Source organism: Ruditapes philippinarum, unplaced genomic scaffold, assembly GCF_026571515.1.
Source record: "Ruditapes philippinarum isolate M1 unplaced genomic scaffold, ASM2657151v2 ctg1014_1_1_1_1, whole genome shotgun sequence".
Taxonomy (NCBI): Eukaryota; Metazoa; Mollusca; class Bivalvia; order Venerida; family Veneridae; genus Ruditapes; species Ruditapes philippinarum.
In genome coordinates this window covers 163,563-183,635 of record NW_026859400.1, presented here as the reverse complement: position 1 = coordinate 183,635, position 20,073 = coordinate 163,563, and the positions used below count along the sequence as shown (strand labels likewise).

The 20,073-nt window shown below is 33.1% G+C and overlaps 1 protein-coding gene across 3 annotated transcripts in view; it reads right to left on the bottom strand.

Moving 5' to 3' along the window:
* LOC132756357 (fibrocystin-L-like) overlaps nucleotides 1–20,073 on the bottom strand; it is a 230,449-nt gene that overhangs the window by 66,925 nt on the left and 143,451 nt on the right. For all 3 annotated transcript variants that reach the window (XM_060747413.1, XM_060747412.1, XM_060747414.1), the window contains 2 exons: nucleotides 14,354–14,519; nucleotides 6,883–7,039 (listed from right to left, as the gene is read on the bottom strand). In XM_060747413.1, the coding sequence (XP_060603396.1) occupies nucleotides 6,883–7,039; nucleotides 14,354–14,519 (323 nt within the window). The remainder of the gene's footprint in view (nucleotides 1–6,882; nucleotides 7,040–14,353; nucleotides 14,520–20,073) is intronic.

Genomic DNA, 20,073 nt, shown 5'->3' with positions numbered 1-20,073 from the left:
TAGCCCGGACAAACTTTAAAAATAAAAATTATTAAAGGGCCATAACTCTGACAAAAATCATTGAACTCGAAAATGCTGAAAACATGCACAACTAGACTTGGTTCTGATCATTCCTGTAAAGTTTGGATGAAATTGCATCATTAGTTTATCAGGAGTAGTCCGGACAAGCTTTTGTGCAGACAGACAGACGGACAGACAGAAGGACAGAAAGACGACAGACAAGTGATCCCTATATGTCGCCACTACTCTGTAGAGGTGACACAAAAAGGGGCATAACTTTGTCAAATTGCAATACAGAGTTATGAAACTTGACCTGCATATCTTATTTGTGACATCTCATATATCTTAAGTTTCAAGCAAATACCTGTGCTAAGTTTCAGAAATATTTAAGTACATGTACATGTTAAAATTTAAGAACATTTTCAATTTTTGACCTTCATGTGTGACCTTGACCTTTAGCCGGCACGAAGGTGACATGGATTCTGCACATAACCTTGTTGAGGTGAACATTTGAGTAAAGTTTCAAAATAATTCTTCCATTAGTATAGGATTTATAGAGAGGACACGACATATTGTCTAATATTTTATTGTATGTAAATTAGAAGACTTAAAAAGGGGCATAACTTTATTAAAATGCAATACAGAGTTATGAAACTTCACCAGCATATCTTAATTGTGACACTTCATATATATTTTAGGTTTCAACTAAATACCTTTTATAGATTCAGAAATATTCAAATTAATGTTAAAATTAAAAGAATATTTCTGAAACAATTATTGACCTTCAAGTGTGACCTTGACCTTAAGCCGGCAAAAGGGTGACATATGTTCTGCACATCCCCTTGTTGAGGTGAACATTTGAGCCAAGTTTGAAGAAAATCTTTCAATTAGGGTAGGACTTACAGAGTGGACACTGCATTATAAGTAACTGTATAATATTTGATTGTTTGATATTTGACCTTCAATTGTGACCCTGACCTTGAGCTGACACATGGGCAACATGGATTCTGCACATTCCCTTGTTGAGGTGAACATTTGAGCCTAGTTTGAAGACAATCCTTCAATTGGTATAGGAGTTATAGAGCGGACACGACATATTGTGTAATATTTGCTTGTTTGATATTTTACCTTCAATTGTGACCTTTACCTTGAGCTGACACATGGGCAACATGGGTTCTGCACATCCCATTGTTGAGGTGAACATTTGAGCCAAGCTTGAAGAAAATCTTTCAATTAGTGTAGGAATTACAAAGCGGACACAACATACTGTCTAATAATTGATTGTTTGATATTTGACCTTCAATTGTGACCTTGACCTTAAGCTGACACATGGGCAACATGAGTTCTGCACATCCCCTTGTTGAGGTGAACATTTGAGCCAAATTTGAAGAAAATCTTTCAATTAGTGTAGGAGTTATAGAGCGGACACGAAAATGGAGACAGACGGACCGACCAACCGACCAACTGACCAATGCGACAAAGCGTATCCACTATAGCCCCCCCCCCCCCCACATTTTGTGGTTGAGGTATAATTAAGCAGACACCATCAACAAAGAAGAAGCCAGTGGCAGGGGCAAGGTTCCACTTTTCTTTTTTACTTTACTAAATTAGCAAAAACATGTTTTAAAGCCACATGCCTCCAGATAAGCCAAAATATTTCAATAAAATCAAACTTAAAAAAATATTACTTAAACTTTAGGAAAGTAAAAATTCAAGAGATAATTGACATAATTGACATGTTACATGTGGTTAATGACTGATTTTTTTTCTCAATATTATGATTATATTTCTACTGTTTACCAACGCAGTTGGGGCTTTTTTGGCACATATTACCACATTTTAGTTGTAAGGGCAATTTATTATGTGTAAATTCCTTCCTTTTGGTCACTACACATAATTTTACATTTACACATATTTTAAAAATTTTCATGAAAATTAGCATAAATCTGGAGGTGTGCTGCTTTTAACAAGTCTTTAAAGAAAATTACAATAAAATCATTTTGTTTATCCCCTTTCATTATTTTAAAGGGAGACACACGCCCATTTTCATTTCTTAAGTTTTTCATTCATTATTCTGTAAATGCCCTCAAAATGAATATACTAGGCAGTCAATTAAAGGAACAACACTTTTCTCCATATAAAGAATAAAATGGTGGTTTCCTAACTTGACCCGCGTGGGTCACTTGACCCGCGTGGGTCATGTTAGAGCGCTAGCATTTCACAATAGCTGTCAAAGTGAACTCTGGAAACGTTTAAGAACATGTCAAATGAATGACTTAGGTTTGTTTCAATTTTACAAGATCCTTAATATCTGTAATTGTAACTTCAAAAGTTTGCTCAAGTCACCTGACTTGTTTAACAAGAGCCACCTCCAGGCGGGGGCAACGTTTAACTTTTTACTTTTTCTAAAAGCAAACATAGAAAGGTTTGAACATATCTTAACGTTTCCTTTTTATAAATTTAGTTGGTCTGTCTTGTCACATTAGTTTTGTTTGCCTTTTTTGTATATATATATATATATATATATATATATATATACATATATATATATGAATAGAAACATGCAATTCTATAAATAACAACACGCAATTCCGCAATTCCTATAAATAGCAAAACGCAATTCCTATAAATAGCAACACGCAATTCCTATACATAGCAACACACAATTCCTATAAATAAGAACACACAATTCCTAAAAATAGCAACATTCAATTTCTATAAATAGCAACACGCAATTCCTATAAATAGCAACACGCAATTCCTATAGATAGCAACACGCAATTCCTATATATAGCAACACGCAATTCCTATATATAGCAACAGGCAATTCCTATAAATAACAACACGCAATTCCTATAAATAGCAACACACAATTCCTATAAATAGCAACACACAATTCCTAAAAATAGCAACATTCAATTTCTATAAATAGCAACACGCAATTCCTATAAATAGCAACACGCAATTCCTATAAAAAGCAACACGCAATTCCTATAAATAGCAACATGCAATTCCTATAAATGGCAACACGCAATTCTTATAAATAGCAACACGCGATTCCTATAAATAGCAACACGCAATTCTAACAAGAGGGCCATGATGGCCCTTAGTCGCTCACCAGAAACAACTGCTTTCCAGTGTTGGAATGTCAATATATTCTAATATTAAATTTGAGCATAGAATGCATGTTTAAACAATAATTTGAAGAAATGCCATGACCTGGGGTATTTAAGCTTAAGCTTAAACGGGGCTAATCAAATTAATATGAGTAAACTTGATAAAAGACTACTTAAGAATGCTACAAAGTTTGGTGATCATCTATCAATTATTTCAGTAGGAAATGATGTTCAAAGGTTTTTTCTATTTTTCTATTTTTAGCTTTAGTGGCCCCTAAAAGGGGCAGTAATCAAATTAATATGAGCAAACTTGATAAAAGACTACCAAAGAATTCTACAGACAAAGTTTGGTGATCATCCATCAATTTGTTCTGTAACTATAGCTTTTAAATGAATATCAATTTTTAATTTTAGCGACCCCTAAAAGGGGCCAATCAAAATAATATGAGCAAACTTGATAAAAGACTACCCAAAAATGCTTCAGACAAAGTTTGGTGATCATCCATCCATTAGTTCTGTAGAAATAGACATTTAAAGGTATTTCTATTTTTAGCTTTACCAGCCCCTAAATAAATATGAGCAAATTTGATAAAAGACTATCCAAGAATGCTACAGACAATGTTTGGTGATCATCCATCAATTAGTTCTATAGGAGAAGATGTTTAAAGTTTTTTTTTATTTTTAGCCCTAGAGACCCCTAAAAGGGGCCAATCAAAATAATATTAACAAACTTGATAAAAGACTACCTAAGAATGCTACAGACAAAGTTTGGTGATCATTCATCAATTAGTTCTGTAGAAATAGACATTTAAAGGTATTTCTATTTTTAGATTTATGGCCCCTAAAAGGGGTCAATCAAAATAATATAAGCAAACTTGATAAAAGTCTACCTAAGAATGTTACAGACAAAAGTTGGTGATCATCCATCAATTAGTTCTGTAGAAATAGACATTTAAAGGTATTTCTATTTTTAGCTTGTGGCACCTAAAAGGGGCCAATCAAATTAATATGAGCAAACTTGATAAAACACTTCCCGAGAATGCTACAGACAAAGTTCGGAGATCATCTATCAATTAGTTCTGTAGGAGAACATGTTTACAGGTTTTTCCATTTATAGCCCTAGAGACCCCTTAAAGGGGCCTATCAAAATAATACTAGCAAACTTGATAAAACACTACCCAAGAATGCTACAGACAAAATTTGGTGATCATCCATCCATTAGTTCTCTAGAAATAGACATTAAACAGTCTTTATATTTTTAGCTTTAGCTGCCCCTTAAAGGGGCCAATCAAATTATTACGAGCAAACTTGTTGAAAGACTTCCCAAGAATGCTACAGACAAAGTTTGGTGATCATTCATCGATGAGTTCTCTAGAAATAGACATTTAACAGTTTTTCCTATTTTTAACTTTAGCGGCCCCTAAAAGGGGCCAATCAAATTAATATAAGCAAACTTGATAAAACACTACCCAAGAATGCTACAGACAAAGTTTCGTGATCATCCATCAATTAGTTCTGTAGGAAAAGATGTTTAAAGGTTTTTCTATTTTTAGCCCTAGAGACCCCTAAAAGGGGCCAATCAAAATAATATTAACAAACTTGATAAAAGACTAGCTAAGAATGCTAAAGACAAAGTTTGGTGATCATCCATCAATTAGTTCTCTAGAAATAGACATTTAACAGTTTTTATATTTTTAGCTTTAGCGGCCCTCAAAGGGGCCAATCAAATTAATATGAGCAAACTTGATAAAACACTACCCAAGAATGCTACAGACAAAGTTTGGTGATCATCCATCAATTAGTTCTGTAGGAGAAGATGTTTAAAGGTTTTTTTTTTATTTTTAGCCCTAGAGACCCTTAAAATGGGCCAATCAATATAATATTAACAACTTGATAAAAGACTACCTAAGAATGCTACAGACAAAGTTTGGTGATCATCCATCAATTAGTTCTGTAGAAATAGACGTTTAGAGGTTTTTCTATTATTAGCTTTTGTGGCCCCTAAAAGGGGCCAATCAAATTTATATGAGCAAACTTGATAAAAGACTACCCAAGAATGCTACAGACAAAGTTTGGTGATCATCTGTCCATTAGTTCTGTAGAAGAAGACGTTTAAAGTTTTTCTATTTTTAGCCCTAGAGACCCCTAAAAGGGACCAATCAAATAAATATGAGCAAACTTGATAAAACACAACCAAAGAATGCTACAGACAAAGTTTGGTGATCATCGAATCATTAGTTCTGTAGAAGAAGATGTTTAAAGGTTTTTCTATTTTTAGCTCTGCTGACCCCTAAAAGGAGCCAATTGGAATGACATGAGCAAATTCTAGTGTGACTGTCACAAGGATGCTACAGACCAAATTTGAAGTAAATCTGCTCAGTAGTTTCAGAGAAGAAGACGATTGTTGACTCATGACGACGGACGCCGAAATAAAAAAGTTATGATCCAGGTACAAGTTTGCGGCTGGGAATGGCAACGGCAACGCCGCAGCGACTATAGCAATACCTCTACTTTTTTTTTTCAAAAAAAAAAAAGTAGAGCTAAAAACTTCTTGGTGATTCTATTGGCGTTTTAATTTTTTTCAACATATATTGATATATTTACGCTTCAAACCCACAATATATATAATTTAAACAGCAATTCATGCTGACACTTCATCAAAAGTCATTTTAGCATGATTTGAGTACGTAAGATCATTTTAATATTTTTGTCATTGCCCTTTAATAGAACTGTCTATTCACACTTTTAGGTTCTTCCATTAATGAATCATTTCAATAAACAAATGTCAATAAATGAAAATTTAAGCAAAATTAAATCATCTGATCTTGATGGTCAAGGTCACATCTAAATTATTCAAGACCTCCTTTGTTCTCAAGTATAGATAAATAACAAAATAATGACAACTTAACCTAAATTAAATAATTTGACCATGACCTTTAAGGTTATTTTAATGTCAATGTCAGATAAATGATTAAGAAGGTCTTGTTTAAATGGATATTTTGTCAAATTATTAAGTATAAGCCAATTATTGCAATAATCTGCGAAAAAAAGCTAAAAAAAGTAAATGCTTTCGATATGGCTGAGGTAAAGTAAAATTAAATGTTATATACAAGTACCTATAAATCATATATATTTTTTTTTACTTATAATGTGAATATTGTTTGTATATAATGTATAGCATGATTACATTTATTAATGACTATATGAGGCTTGATATATTATGTATATTATTTAGTGCCCTACAGGAAAATGTAAAACTACAAGGGCGTTAATTAGAGACTATACAGCATACCAAGTTGTTGCATGCTGGGTTTTATTCAGTCTGCACTTGGATGGAACTTAACACAAGGCCAAAACACCATTTTTTGAGAAGGGGCCACAGCCTTTTTCTTGGGGAAAATATGCATGATTTTTGCGTACTTTGGAAAAAGGTGTCTCATATAAAACACAAAATTTTAACAAGTTCTTCAAAATAGAAAAGCAAAAAGCACTAGAAAATACTAATAAGGTAATAAAAGACATCAATTCAACACCATCATTTAATTATGTTCCAACTCCTATGGGAAATTTCAAAAGACTGGGAAATTTTGAGGACCAAACTTGGGAATAAATGAGGCTAGTTTGGTTGGGAAATAGCCTATATTAGGCCTCTACAAACAAAGGTTTTTTGGCCCTGTAGCATTACACTGGCAATGTCTTCACTAGAATAAAACAAACTGTAGAGATTAACAAAGAGGAGATTAACAAAGAGAATACACAAACAAACCTCTCCAGCAATTCCGTTTCCTGACACCTCAACATCCACTTTAGTGTTAATAGAACCTCTGTGGGGCCCTGTCACACATTCTATTTCAGTATCAACAACACTAGACACAACACAAACAGTACCATCAATCTCAACTTTAACATTTCCCGGAACAGTCCTGTAACATTCATGTCAGTGAATTATAAAATTATTTTAAGTGTTATTTTTCAACTTCATAGTATAATTGTTTTTATAAGGATTTTAAGTAAAATCAGATATCAAAAGGTACAAAATCTGAGCTGTATTTTAGGAACCACGTATAAGACCCCTTTATTTTCTTATTTTACTATTTACATAATACATTTATTCTACTTTTAACAATTAAAAGATTTTCATTACATGCATTACAAAATAATATACATATGAGCCGCGTCACGACAAAACCAACATAGTGGGTTTGCGACCAGCTTGGATCCAGACCAGCCTGTGCATCCGCGCAGTCTGATCAGGATCCATGCTGTTCACTACCTGTATCTGTAATTGTAATAGGGTTTGTAAGCGAACAGCATGGATCCTGTTCAGACTGCACAGATGCACAGGCTGGTCTTGATCCATGCTGGTCGCAAACCCATTATGTTGGTTTTGTCGTGATGGGGCTCATATGTTGTTGTATCAACTAGTAGACACACTGAGTCAGCATCGTACTTGTGTCCACCTTTATTAAGCGACTTTTTTATTAAGCGGGCGCATAAAATCCCTCCCAATGATTTTTACTATGTAAGTTAATTCCATTAAACACAATTTCATATATTGCGGCCACTAAATGTCAGCCCAAATGTACAAAATTAAGTGTTTAAGTATCTATTAAAAGGCTGTGACAAACAATTGACCCTTCGGGCATTCTCACCTGTGTAATTAGTGAATATGATTGATGTGTACAAGCAAACAAGAATATATTTTTCATGGTCATAGGTCTTAAAGTATCCGACCTTCACAAATAATTGTCATTTAAAAAAATCAAAGCTAATTTAAGTCAGTTGGTGATGCTCCCTGATTAGGTTTTGGATACAGAAAAGTATACCTCTTGTAGTTTCAGAGTTATATCCCGGACAAAGTTCAAAGTGCAATAATTCAAAAATTAGGCAAGGAAAAATAAAAATTACTGTTCTTTGCACTTTACTTCTACTCATTGAAATCTATTTACCTACAAACTATTTTGTTCATATCTCTTGTAATTACAGAGTTATGTCCCAGACAAAGTAACAAGTATGGAAATGAACAAATGGCAATTACTCCAAAATTAGGCAAGGCAGAGTTATTGTTCTTTTGCATTGCAAATCTAACCAATGAGGTCTATCTACCAATACTGTCTATATCAGAACATTTTCTAAGCCTAGAAGGGGCATAAATTGTGTCATAATTCAATGGAATTGTAGAATTTTCGTCATCTGAGCTTTCTGTAACCAATATAAAGTTATCCCCCCACACTTTTTTAGTTAAGAATCTTGACTTGCATATCTTACTTGCAACACTTTGTATATATTTGAAGTTTCAAATGATTATCTGTTCTAGTTTTAGAAATATTCAAGTACATGTTAAAATTTCAGAACATTTTCTAAGTCAATTTTTGACCTTCAAGTGTGGACTTGATCTTAAGCTTGCACAAGTTTAAAGAAAATCTTTCAATTAGTATAGGACTTACAGAGTAAACACAACATACTGTCTAATTTTTGATTGTTTGATATTTGACCTTCAATTGTGACCTTGACCTTGAGCTGACACATGGGCAACATGGTCCTGCACAACCCCTTGTTGAGGTGAACATTGAGCAAAGTTTGAAGAAAATCCTTCTTTTTTGTAGAAAGGGCATACATGTGCACTGGTTCAGTCATTGGGAATATTACCAGTTGTCAGGGATTTTTGGAAAAGAACTGCAACGATGGCAACAATCTCTTCTCTCAGCTCCTTCAGGACAATTGGTCTAATGTTGTCAGGGCCGGCAGCTTTGTTGGCATTGAGGTTGGCAATGAGCTTAAGTACACCTGCCCTACTGATGTTGATGTCATTCATTTGTGGGTACTGACAATATTTCCTGGGATCCATGAGTCTCAGTTTTTGTATGCATCTTTAAGTGCAAGTGGTATAATTGGTGAGAAAACTGATTGAAATCTTTTGATCTTTTAATGGAGACACACTTTGTGAATCTTGTTTAGATTTTTTTAAAGTGTGAATAATGTTTTTGTACAGACTTTACTTTATGCATCATCATCTGCAAGGTTCAGGATATTTTCTAAGTAAGACTGATATGATTGTTTAATTCTAGCTTTTTTGCGATTTTAAATTTTAGCCATCAATGATCATGATCAGATTTATTTTTATTTGTTTTTTGTTTTTTAATTTTTTTATAGAGCTGGTCTCTTTTATGAAATAATCTTTTTAATGGATTTGTTATCCAGGGCAAAAATGGTTTAGCTGTTATTCTTTAAGTGGGTATGAATTTTGATATGCCATCCTCAAGTGTGTGTTTGAACTGCGCCTAAAGTTCTTCAACAGATAAAGATTCAGCTTTTTGAAGTATTTCAGATGTTGAGGTTTTAATGAAAGTTTTCAACTCCGTCCAATTTGCCTTGTTATACAAGGTGCAAGTACGTTTTTTTGAGGAGGGTAGGCCTAGAATATATTTCTGTGGATATGATGTCATGATTTGATATGCCAGGTATGACCTTGACGTTGTTAACAAGAGTTTGGTTTGAAATGAGCAATAAATCAAGAATTTTGTCATTTCGTGTACTTTCATTGACAATTTGTACATGATCATCAATGATCTGTTAGGAATTTAACATACACAGGAGTTGTGTTTAAGCCTTCTTTAAGATATGGTGTATGTTAAGAGTCCCAATTTAATATTGAGAGGTTGAAATCGCCAAGGATTAATTTTGTGTCTTTCAAGCTACGCACAAGTTCAAGGGACTTTTCAAATTCTAAAATGCTATTCATATCAAGTTTGTGTGGTTTGTAATAAGATGCCAGAAAGAGTGACTTACTACCTTTGATTTCTATTTTTATCCAAATTATTTCACAATTGGTGCTTAGTTTTGGTTGTTCACTTGGTAGGAGGTTGTTTTTAACAAGGATAAATACTCCACCGTCTTACCTTTGAGCCTGTCACAGCAAAAAACTGTGTAGCCAAGTTCAGGTGGGAAAATTTCACTGTTAAAGTGTTCTCAATTTAGCCACGACTCTGTGGCTGTAACTATATCTGGGTTTTGATCTATTAACAAATATTGAAATTCATGTTTTTTGTTGACTATTGACTGGCAGTTTATGCATATAAACGTCTTGAGATTTACAGAGCTAGGTGTTTCTGTATTTTCATCTACTGGAGGTGAGACTCTGTTATGTGATGAGATTGAGAGGATGCTTGAAATATCGGAAAGATTTGAATCATCACATAATGTACATGTCCATGCAAAGGATGTATTGCTATTGGTTAGATCTTGGTACAATGTGCTGTTCAATCCTTGGCATTGTATGTGGAACCACATGCAGCAATTATCACATTCAACGGCATGGTCAGAATCTTTGACCTCAGACCCACAGGTTCCACAAGGATAATCCGGGCCAGGGTTCCGTTCAACATCACATGAAATAGACAATAGTAGTATAACTAGATGTGATAAGGTCTTACTTTATGAATTTTCGTGGGAATTTGGTGGCGTCTATACACAAGTTTCAGGTTGCCTACAATAAGTCCGCATGAGGAGATTTTTGATGGTGACATTGCATTTGGCAGGATGGAGGGCTTAGGGTAATGTCAAGAGAAAAAAAAGGAATATAAAAATACCTACAAACATATTGTTTATCCTTTTCACAACCAGAAGTTGGACAATGAAAGGTTAAGGTTGGTCTGGCAGGAACATTTTTTGACAGAATAGTTACCTGTAACTATATTTTGGGCATTAATTTATCAATGGATGAATGAAACTTTTATTAGATTTCTTCATTCAATGTTCTAAACAGTAGTAGAAATGCAGTAACAGTCCGAAACATAGTGTTTACACAGTTTTTTATGAGAGCTACGTTAATCACCTGTTAGCAATCCTATGCACTAAAGGAACACTAACATTAATGTGTTTAAACTGAATGTTTCTTTTCTTTAATCCTTTCCCCCATGAGCATATTGTGAAAAATGGCCGTTTTCACTCAAATGCCTCCTGTTACCACTAATTCTCACGCGAATTGTGAAATTGATGTCGCTGCACACTCTGAACATAATCGATTCAGAAAAACTTGCTTTTTGATAGCTAACGTGCAAAAGGTATATAAGGGAATTTTTTGATCCATAGACTTCATTGATAACACATTCGATACCAAAATTTTATGAGGGAAGCTATTGGAAGTGTAATGTTCGAGACTGTCGCCATTTTGGATTATTCGTGTTTGAGCTAGTGTAACCCCAAAAACCTATACAATTCCGGCAAAAAATTAATTTGTGCAGGAGTATGTATGTCTTCTTATCTGTTTTCGAAGCTTGACCCACTTGAAAAGACTGATCTTTGTCAAATGTAGAATGTTTTAGAACTGTCGCCAAAATTTACTGGCATCGGTAATGTACGCGACTTGTAAATTAAGTGCCGCACATAACTGAAAATAACTTAGTAATCTAAGTCGTTTATATGTTTATTTACAATTAAATACTTATGCTACTATAGCCAGACTTATCTTTCTTATGATAAATTCTAAGAATTAACCGAGATTCTATTACTTTGACAGCCTGTGCCAGATGATGACTTAAGCATGCAATGTTCGCTACTTAAAAATTAGTACGTTCTATGCACTATTTCCCAAATAAGGAATTTTTAATAAATGATTTACATTTGGAGGGATATATAATAACCAAATCTTAAAGAATTGTACCCATGAATCTTTTAATATATCTATATACACATATGTCTGTAATGTATGTGACTGTAATGTTCAATACAATAAAAATGTAACATGGCTTTAGTATACTTAATTTTCAATTAACCAGGACTTAAACTAGTCATTTTTGTGTTATACTTAATCATAGATGCAGCATAAATGTATACATCCTTGTATTTTTTACAGTTATAATCAAATTTTCTTAATTTTGTATAAGTAAGGCTTTAGAATCTAGTAACTGAATATCAGATTCTAGTAACTACAAAAACAAAGATGTAATGCGTTTAATATTTATTTTCTTCTAAAGCCAGAATCTGTATGCTAGGTTTTCTTACTGAAATTGTTTAGATATAGATTATAAGTGATATGCCTTTCATAATAGGTATTGTAATGTTCACTACATTTCGTATCGAACATTACTGAATTATTCTGATGGCAATCTATACATTTGTTAATGTTTTCAGCGATTTTGCTTTTGTTTTGAGGAAATATTCCATAATTATATATTGTTTAAATTAAGTAAATAGGTGTTTGTAATTTAAATGCGTAAATATATATAAGGCAATATTGTTGATTATCATCTAAATCAGTTTCAAACCCTAATAACGTTTCACCGCGTTAGTAAAAAAAAACTACTATTATAAACATACATATTATAACTGAAAATATTATCAGATACTATAAACATAGTTGCTGACATGTTTAAAATATATCATCTACAATATTATACACATGATAGCGTCTACAACATATAACAACGATGTATCAAACATTACAATATTAGTATCGAACATTACACGCAGATCTTGAAAAATTTCTTCATCTCTACAGTCATAATATGGTGAAATATGTATTAGAAATAAGTAGTAATTGCACTTACAAGTGTAGAAGAGGAAAAGACAATGTTGGCTCTTTGTAATTGAAATATTTTAAACTACGTAGGAAGCACATAATAATTAACAATTAAAATACATTTTATCTCAATATTGGCTAGTAAGGTGTCTATTTTGAAATGTTCTGTTCAAATCTTAAAATTTGATGTAGCCTTAATAATATCAAAGGCATGAATTGTAATATATGTATTGTTATTCTGTACGCTGCATATATGCCCACGATCTCAGTAAATATGTTTTATGACATTGATATTAATATAAGGACAGGTATATAACTTCTTTTGTATGCCGGATACATAGTTATACTCGTAATTTAATTCGTTTGTGCAATATTATTTACCCATGCTATTAACTCAAGCTTAAATGAACACACTTAATAATATTAAGTCTAAACTTAAAAAATGATTGTATAATAAAATGATGATAATAATAACTATTACTATTACCCACAACGAATATTTTTACTGGATTACGTAATGTCCGAGACAATTGATGTTCTGTCAAACAGACTCTACCACAAAATTTTAGTCATGTATTTTGTTTGCAAAGTTTTTTTCCGTCACATTATCATTATTGAAGTAATGTTTAAACAAAACATAAGAACAAATAAATGGAATCATACAAATGAAATCAATCATCAAAAATTCCGCATTTTAAATAAACGTACTTTTGTAGAATTGCGTTTTATCGCGATAACTTTGCAAGCTCAAGAAAAAAATATTTCAAGCGTTTCATAGTGAAATATTTTGTTATTTTATAAATGTAATGAATACATGGCAAAAATAAAGTTCTCTGAAGTGGATATGTTTAATATTTCTTATGAAATTCGGAATGTTTTAATTAATAAACTGATAGTAGCGTACATTACAATAGGATAAATTTGACAACTAGGGTTGCTTCTTTCAGAGAGTAGTACTCGCAAAGTATTTGGTTGATGTTCAAAAGATTTCACAATTGTCTCATTTAAGGGTTCTACTTTTCGAAATCTTCGAAAATAGGCCCTATTAAGGAGATCGATTTTTTCGACTTTTGATCTGTCAATTTCACAATTCTTATGAGAATCAGTGTACAAGTTCAAACTGCTATGAAACTATGAAAAATGCTTGAATACTAATCAAACTTAGCACAAATGTTGACTGGACCATTGTCTTTGTAATGACATGCTCAGTCACAAATTTCCCGTTACCATGGCAACGAGGGGACATCTCAAATATTGCCAAAAATCACTATTTTGCCTCGATTTTTTCCATCAAAATCTATTTCAAAGTGCTGCAACTTCTCAATGGATTGAGATAGAGTCAAAGGTTTTTCAGTGTTGGTTACATGTTATCTTTTGATCGACCTGGGGTCATATTTAGCCTCTCACAAGTCCAAAATTTTCTTAACGCTGAGGGGGACTCCGCCCCCCTTCAACCCCCCCCCAAACAGAAGGGGGCACATCCCCCTTCTGGCAACCCTCTGATGTATCTTTTGGATGGGGAGCTGCGCTGAAAAAATGCTCACTTTTTTAGCAACATTTCTCAACAAAAACATGTGTTTGGGCCCCAATAGGACATTTTTCCACTATTTTAGATCTAAAAATATGGGGGGGGGGTCTAAAGTGCATTGTTTCACATATATATGAGGTAAAGGGTTAACCAAACATTATACATGAATTGTCAGAAAATTAAACTTACCCAAAATATGACCCAGTGATGGTCAACATTGTACCACCTTCAGTACCCCCTCTTCTTGGACTCACATTTTGTATATAGGATGTGAGGGTTGAAACGTATGTATAAGCATTTGAAAGAGTTTTTGTCAAGCCATTTAAAGTTATGGATACATCGCAAGATCTTTCCTCTGCAATGATATATTAATTTTATGGCATCATTTACACAATATGTCCTATTTTTGTTAATCCATCCATCCATCAATACATACATACATACATACATATGTTAAATACATACATCCTTCAATCCATCCATCCATCCATACCATTCCAAAACAAAAGAGAGAAAAAACAGCATAAAAAGGGTTTTATAGGTTGACAATGAGCCAGGTTTTGGGAATTAAAAACAAGATATTTAACAATAGGGACATGATGGCCCTAGATCGCTCACCTGACCCATCAAAGTCATCAGAACGATTACCTAGACAAGCATTTGGCCTAAGTTTCATGACAGGTGAGTCAAAAATGTGACCACTAGAGTGTTAACAAGGATCATTCATATTTGACCAGTGTGACCTAGTTTTTTTTTCAGTTGACCCATATTCGAACTTGACCTAGAAATCATCAAAACAAACTTTCAGACCAATTTCCAGGGTACTTGGATAAAAACAGTAGCCACTAGAATGTTAACAAGATTTTTCTATTTTAAGCTCAGGTGACCTAGTTTTTTTCATCTGAGATGACCCATGTTCATATTCATCCTAGCAATTACCTAGAAAAGTATCATTACCAATTGATGACAATTGATTAAAAAATGTGACCACTAGAATGTTAACAAGGTTTTTCCATATTTTGGCAGTGTGGCCTAGTTTTGACCCCAGGTAACCCATATTCAAACTTGACCTAGAAATCAAAACAAAATTTCAGATCAATTTACAGGATATTTGGATCAAAACAGTATCCACTAGAGTGTTAACAAGATTTTTTTATTTTTAGCTCCTGTGACGTAGATTTTCATCCGAAATGACCCATGTTCAACATAACTAGAGCAATTACCTAGACAAGCATCCTGACCAAGGTTGATGAAAATTGAGTCAAAAATGTGACCGCAATAGTGTTAACAAGATTTGTCTATTTTCAGCTCCTGTGACCTAGTTTATCATTCGAGATAATCCATGTTCAAACTCATCCAAGCAATTACTTAGACATTAGTATCCTGACCAAGTTTTATGACAATTAAGTCAAAAATGTGACCAATAGAGTGTTTATTTTTTTTTAATTCCTGTGACCCAGTTTTTCATCTGAGATGACCCATGTTCGAACTCATCTGAGCAATTACCTAGACATGCATCCTGACAAAGTTTGATGATTCTTGAGTCAAAAATGTGACCGCTAGAGTGTAAACAAGGTTTTTCTATTTTTAGCTCCAGTGTCCTAGTTTTTCATCCGGGATAATTCATGTTCAAACTCATCCAAGCTTTCACCTAGACAAGCATCCTGACCAAGTTTGATGATGATTGAGGCAAAAATGTGACAACTAGAGTGTTAAGAAGTTTTTTTTTATTTTTAGCTCCGGTGACCTAGTTTTTCCTCCGAGATGACCTATGTTCAAACTCATTTGAGCTATCAGCTAGACAAGCATCCTGACCAAGTTTGATGATGATTGAGGCAAAAATGTGACAGCCAGAGTGTTAACAAGGTTTTTCTATTTTTAGCTCCAGTGACCTAGTTTTTTATCCAAGAATGACGCATATTCGTTTCACCTAGACAAGCATCCTTACCAAGTTTGATGATGATTGATGCAAAAATGTGACCACTAAAGTGTTAAGAAACATGTGTAGAAGGACGAAGAAAGTAAGTAAGTAAGTAGGAACTTTATTTAACGAGGTTTACACATTCAGGTTCCCGATCTTCCATGCAGGCCTCAGCATAACATAATTATAATCGGTTTACATGTACACAACATAATACACAACATATAAACACAAATATTATTAAAATAGATCAATTAAATTGAAGTAATGATTGATAAAGCAAAAAATGATATGATTGTACAACATAATAATAAAGAGAAAAAGTGCAATATGAACAGATAGGTAAGTTGAAAACAATATCTAGTACCTGTTTAAAACAATAATTATACTTATGGAAATTCAAATGATAATTTAAGTGAAATTATTATCTAATACATATTGGCTCATATATAACTAAAATATATGTATATATATATATATATATATACATAAATTTAAGTTCAATTGGAGTAGGAAATCATCATTTGGCATCATTGAATCATAAATTTTCCTATTGAGAAAATATGGGACAAAAGTAAAAGAAACAATAACAATAGTAATATAATAATGATAAAAACACATATAAGTAATTTATACAACAGGAATAAATCAACAGCTAGTTTAAGGTGAAAACTGCCATTTGATATAAGCTGATTGAATTTTCTAAAGAGTATCGGAATTTCTTATACGTACTGGTATGTCATTCCATATTTTTGGTCCAGACTATGCAAACAGTCTGCACGAAAAACTTTTTATGGACAAAGACATTCGGGCTTGGTCCATTAAAATATCACATAGCCCGAACAAATTTTAGGTAGCCCGAAAATTCATACAAAATTTTTCATAATTTGGCCAGGTTTTCAAATTTATATATATGAAGAAATTGATAAAAAGCTTTGTCAGTTGAATAACATTTATTTCTGATATTCTACACTGAAAGATGATAGGTTTCTTTCAACTTCTTGTTGACTCATTTCCATAGGCTCATCTTCATCTATACCAGAATCATAATCCGAGTCGCTGTCTCTGTCAGAACATTCCCCTAGGTTATGATGCTGAAAATATTACGGAAAATAAAGTGAAATTCATTGTTTTTAAATAAGAATAAAATTTTTCAAAACAACACAAATGTTTTACTTTTTAATATTATAAGTATATTAAAATTCAAACCTAAGCTAACATGGCAAACTTGTGAAATGGATAGCTTTTCTTTGAAATCGGAACAGTCAATTTATAATTATTATTCAAAGTTTTAAGTGATTTCAGTATCAAAATACAAAATATGGTTAGTCAGACTGCGGTATAAAATTGAACATGGGTTGTAAAGGTAAAGAGCTGAATTCTGGTTGCTTGTTTGTTTTTTTAAATAGTAAACAATTAACAACTTCATGAAAAATGTTTCAAAAAGTAGCAATATACCTCTTCAGCAAATACTTGTTCTGGACTGGAGGAGAACTTTCTAAAAGTTTGTCTGTGTTGATAGATCTATCAGAATCTACTGTTTTCAAATTTCAACCATTCTCGCCCACCCTCCAATGGCTTTGGAAACTGCGTGTTCTTTTCTTTTCATATTCCTGTTTAGATGGTTTTTTTTACTTTCTTCAATCTTAAAACCCTTTCCTGGTTTACAGCCCGGCGTCCATTTCAACATGTGCGCCATTTTGACATTTTAATAACGCGGTATTTGATTGGCTTAAAATGTCTATGCATTATTTCAATAAGCTTACCCCTCTGGCGTTTTGGAAATACCAGTGTCAATACCCCGAAAAAAATCAATATGCTATACCCCTCTCGGCGGTTATAAATAGTATCGACGTATATTGGAAAATCCTGTGTCAATACCTCGAAGAAAATCAATATGTTATATCCCTCCCAGTCATTGTGTTTAAAATGCTATTTATAAACATTTCGGTTTCCAAAACAATGCAAGACCGTCGGACTATGTGCCCTGCCTTTTTAGCTAGCCCAAATGATTTTTTACTAGACTTGGGCTGGGGCTTTGCGTATTTTTCGCAGACTGTGCAAATGATTTTCTGAAAAATTCTGTTTCTAAATTTTTGTCAAAGAGTATTCTTGCTGCCCTTTTTTGAAATTTAATGACATCAGATAGTAATTCGTTATTGCAGTTTCCCCAAATAGTACAACAGAAGTCCTAGTGAGGCAGTATGTATTCATTAAAAAAAAGTTTTCTTGAATGAAGATTTAAATACTGTTTAAGTCAAAGAAGTGAATACAGCTGTGAGTTGCATTTTTTATAGTTGACTGGACCTGTGTTTTCCATTTAAGATTGATGTCTACATACATTCCAAGTAGTTTTTCAGTGTTTGTATATTCTATTTCTTGGTTATTATGAAACAAAGTAGGTGGTTGCTTATTATCTGTTTTTGTGCTTTTTATTGATAAATGCATAGCTTTAGATTTCTGAGCATTCAGAACCATTGCATTTTGCATGCACCATGTGTTAACATTATCAAGATCTTTTTGAAGGTTGGTGTTTACTTCTTGTAAAGTATTGCCAGTAGTTGTTAGAGAAGTGTCATCTGCAAACATGTCAGTAATTGATTGTTTGATATGAAATGGTAGATCATTGATGAATATAATGAATAGAAGGGACCCAAGGGACTGAGCCTGGTGGTACACCTGAGACAACTTCAGCTGGTTCAGATAATACACCAGAAACATTTACTTATTGATACCTTTCTGAAAGATATGATTTAATCCAATTTATAGCTTGTGAAGAGAGATGATAATAAGGTAGTTTTCTCAAGTAGTAGGTTATGGTTTACTAAGTCAAATGCCTTAGATAGGTCCAGAAAAAGTGTACCAACAAGTTCGACATTGTTTAGTGCATTGATCCAGTTATCATCTATATTTGTAAGTGCTGTTTCACAGGAGTGGCTTGTTATGAAACCAGACTGTGTAGTGAAAAGTAAATTATTATTTTCTAGAAAGCATTTCAAATGGTCTTATACATGCTTTTCCAATATTTTAGAAATAAGTGGAAGTATTGATATTGGTCTCTAGTTATTTTGTCTGATTTTGACCCTTTTTTGTAGACGGGTATTACCTTTGATTGTTTAAGCTGGGTTGGGAATTTTCCATGTTCTATACTTAGATTTATTACAGAACAAAGGTTTACAAATGATGTCTGAGGCTGTTTTTAGGAATTTTGCACTTATGCCATCTAAACGAGTTGCTTTTGTTATATCAAGACTGTCCAACTTTTGTCTGACATAACTTATTTCAACAAAGGGTATTTTGAATTTATTATAATGATTTAGAGTGTCAGATTTCAGAGAAGCATTTAAAGCGGTTTTCATAGAATCTGATGTTTCATTAATGTTTTCAGCCTTTTTAAATATATTTGCAAAAAAGTTGTTAAAAGTTTCTGCTGTTGATTTTGGGTCAGTTATTGGTGAACCATTCTCATCATCTATGTAGTTTGTTTGATGATTTTCTGTTTTGCCAGATTGAATTTTTAAGTTTTTTCATAATTTTTTAGGGTTTTGGGTTTTTCTTGTTTGAGTTTATCTCTTGTTCAAAGAAATCTGTTTTTGCTTTATGTGTTAATGTTTTTACTTGTGATTTCCAGTATTGGAAGTCATGATTATCATTTTTCTTTTTTGCATAGTTCCTTTTTTTGTATTGCATCAGCTATATCATCATTAAACCAATCAGTTTGGTTTCTATGTTTTACTCGTTTCTGCTTGTATGGAGCATGCTTATCTAAAGTTTGTAAAAATAATTTATTAAATGTATCTAAAGCATCATCTGGATCACTACATATGTTAATGAGAGACCATGGCTGGTCTGACAATTCATGTACAAAATTATCTGCATTAAAGTTCTTTAAGTACCTATATTTTATAGTGGCATGCATTGGACCTTTGTTCGTCGTGTGAAAAATATAGGATAATGGTTGCTTATAGACAGTATAGGGACTGCAGTG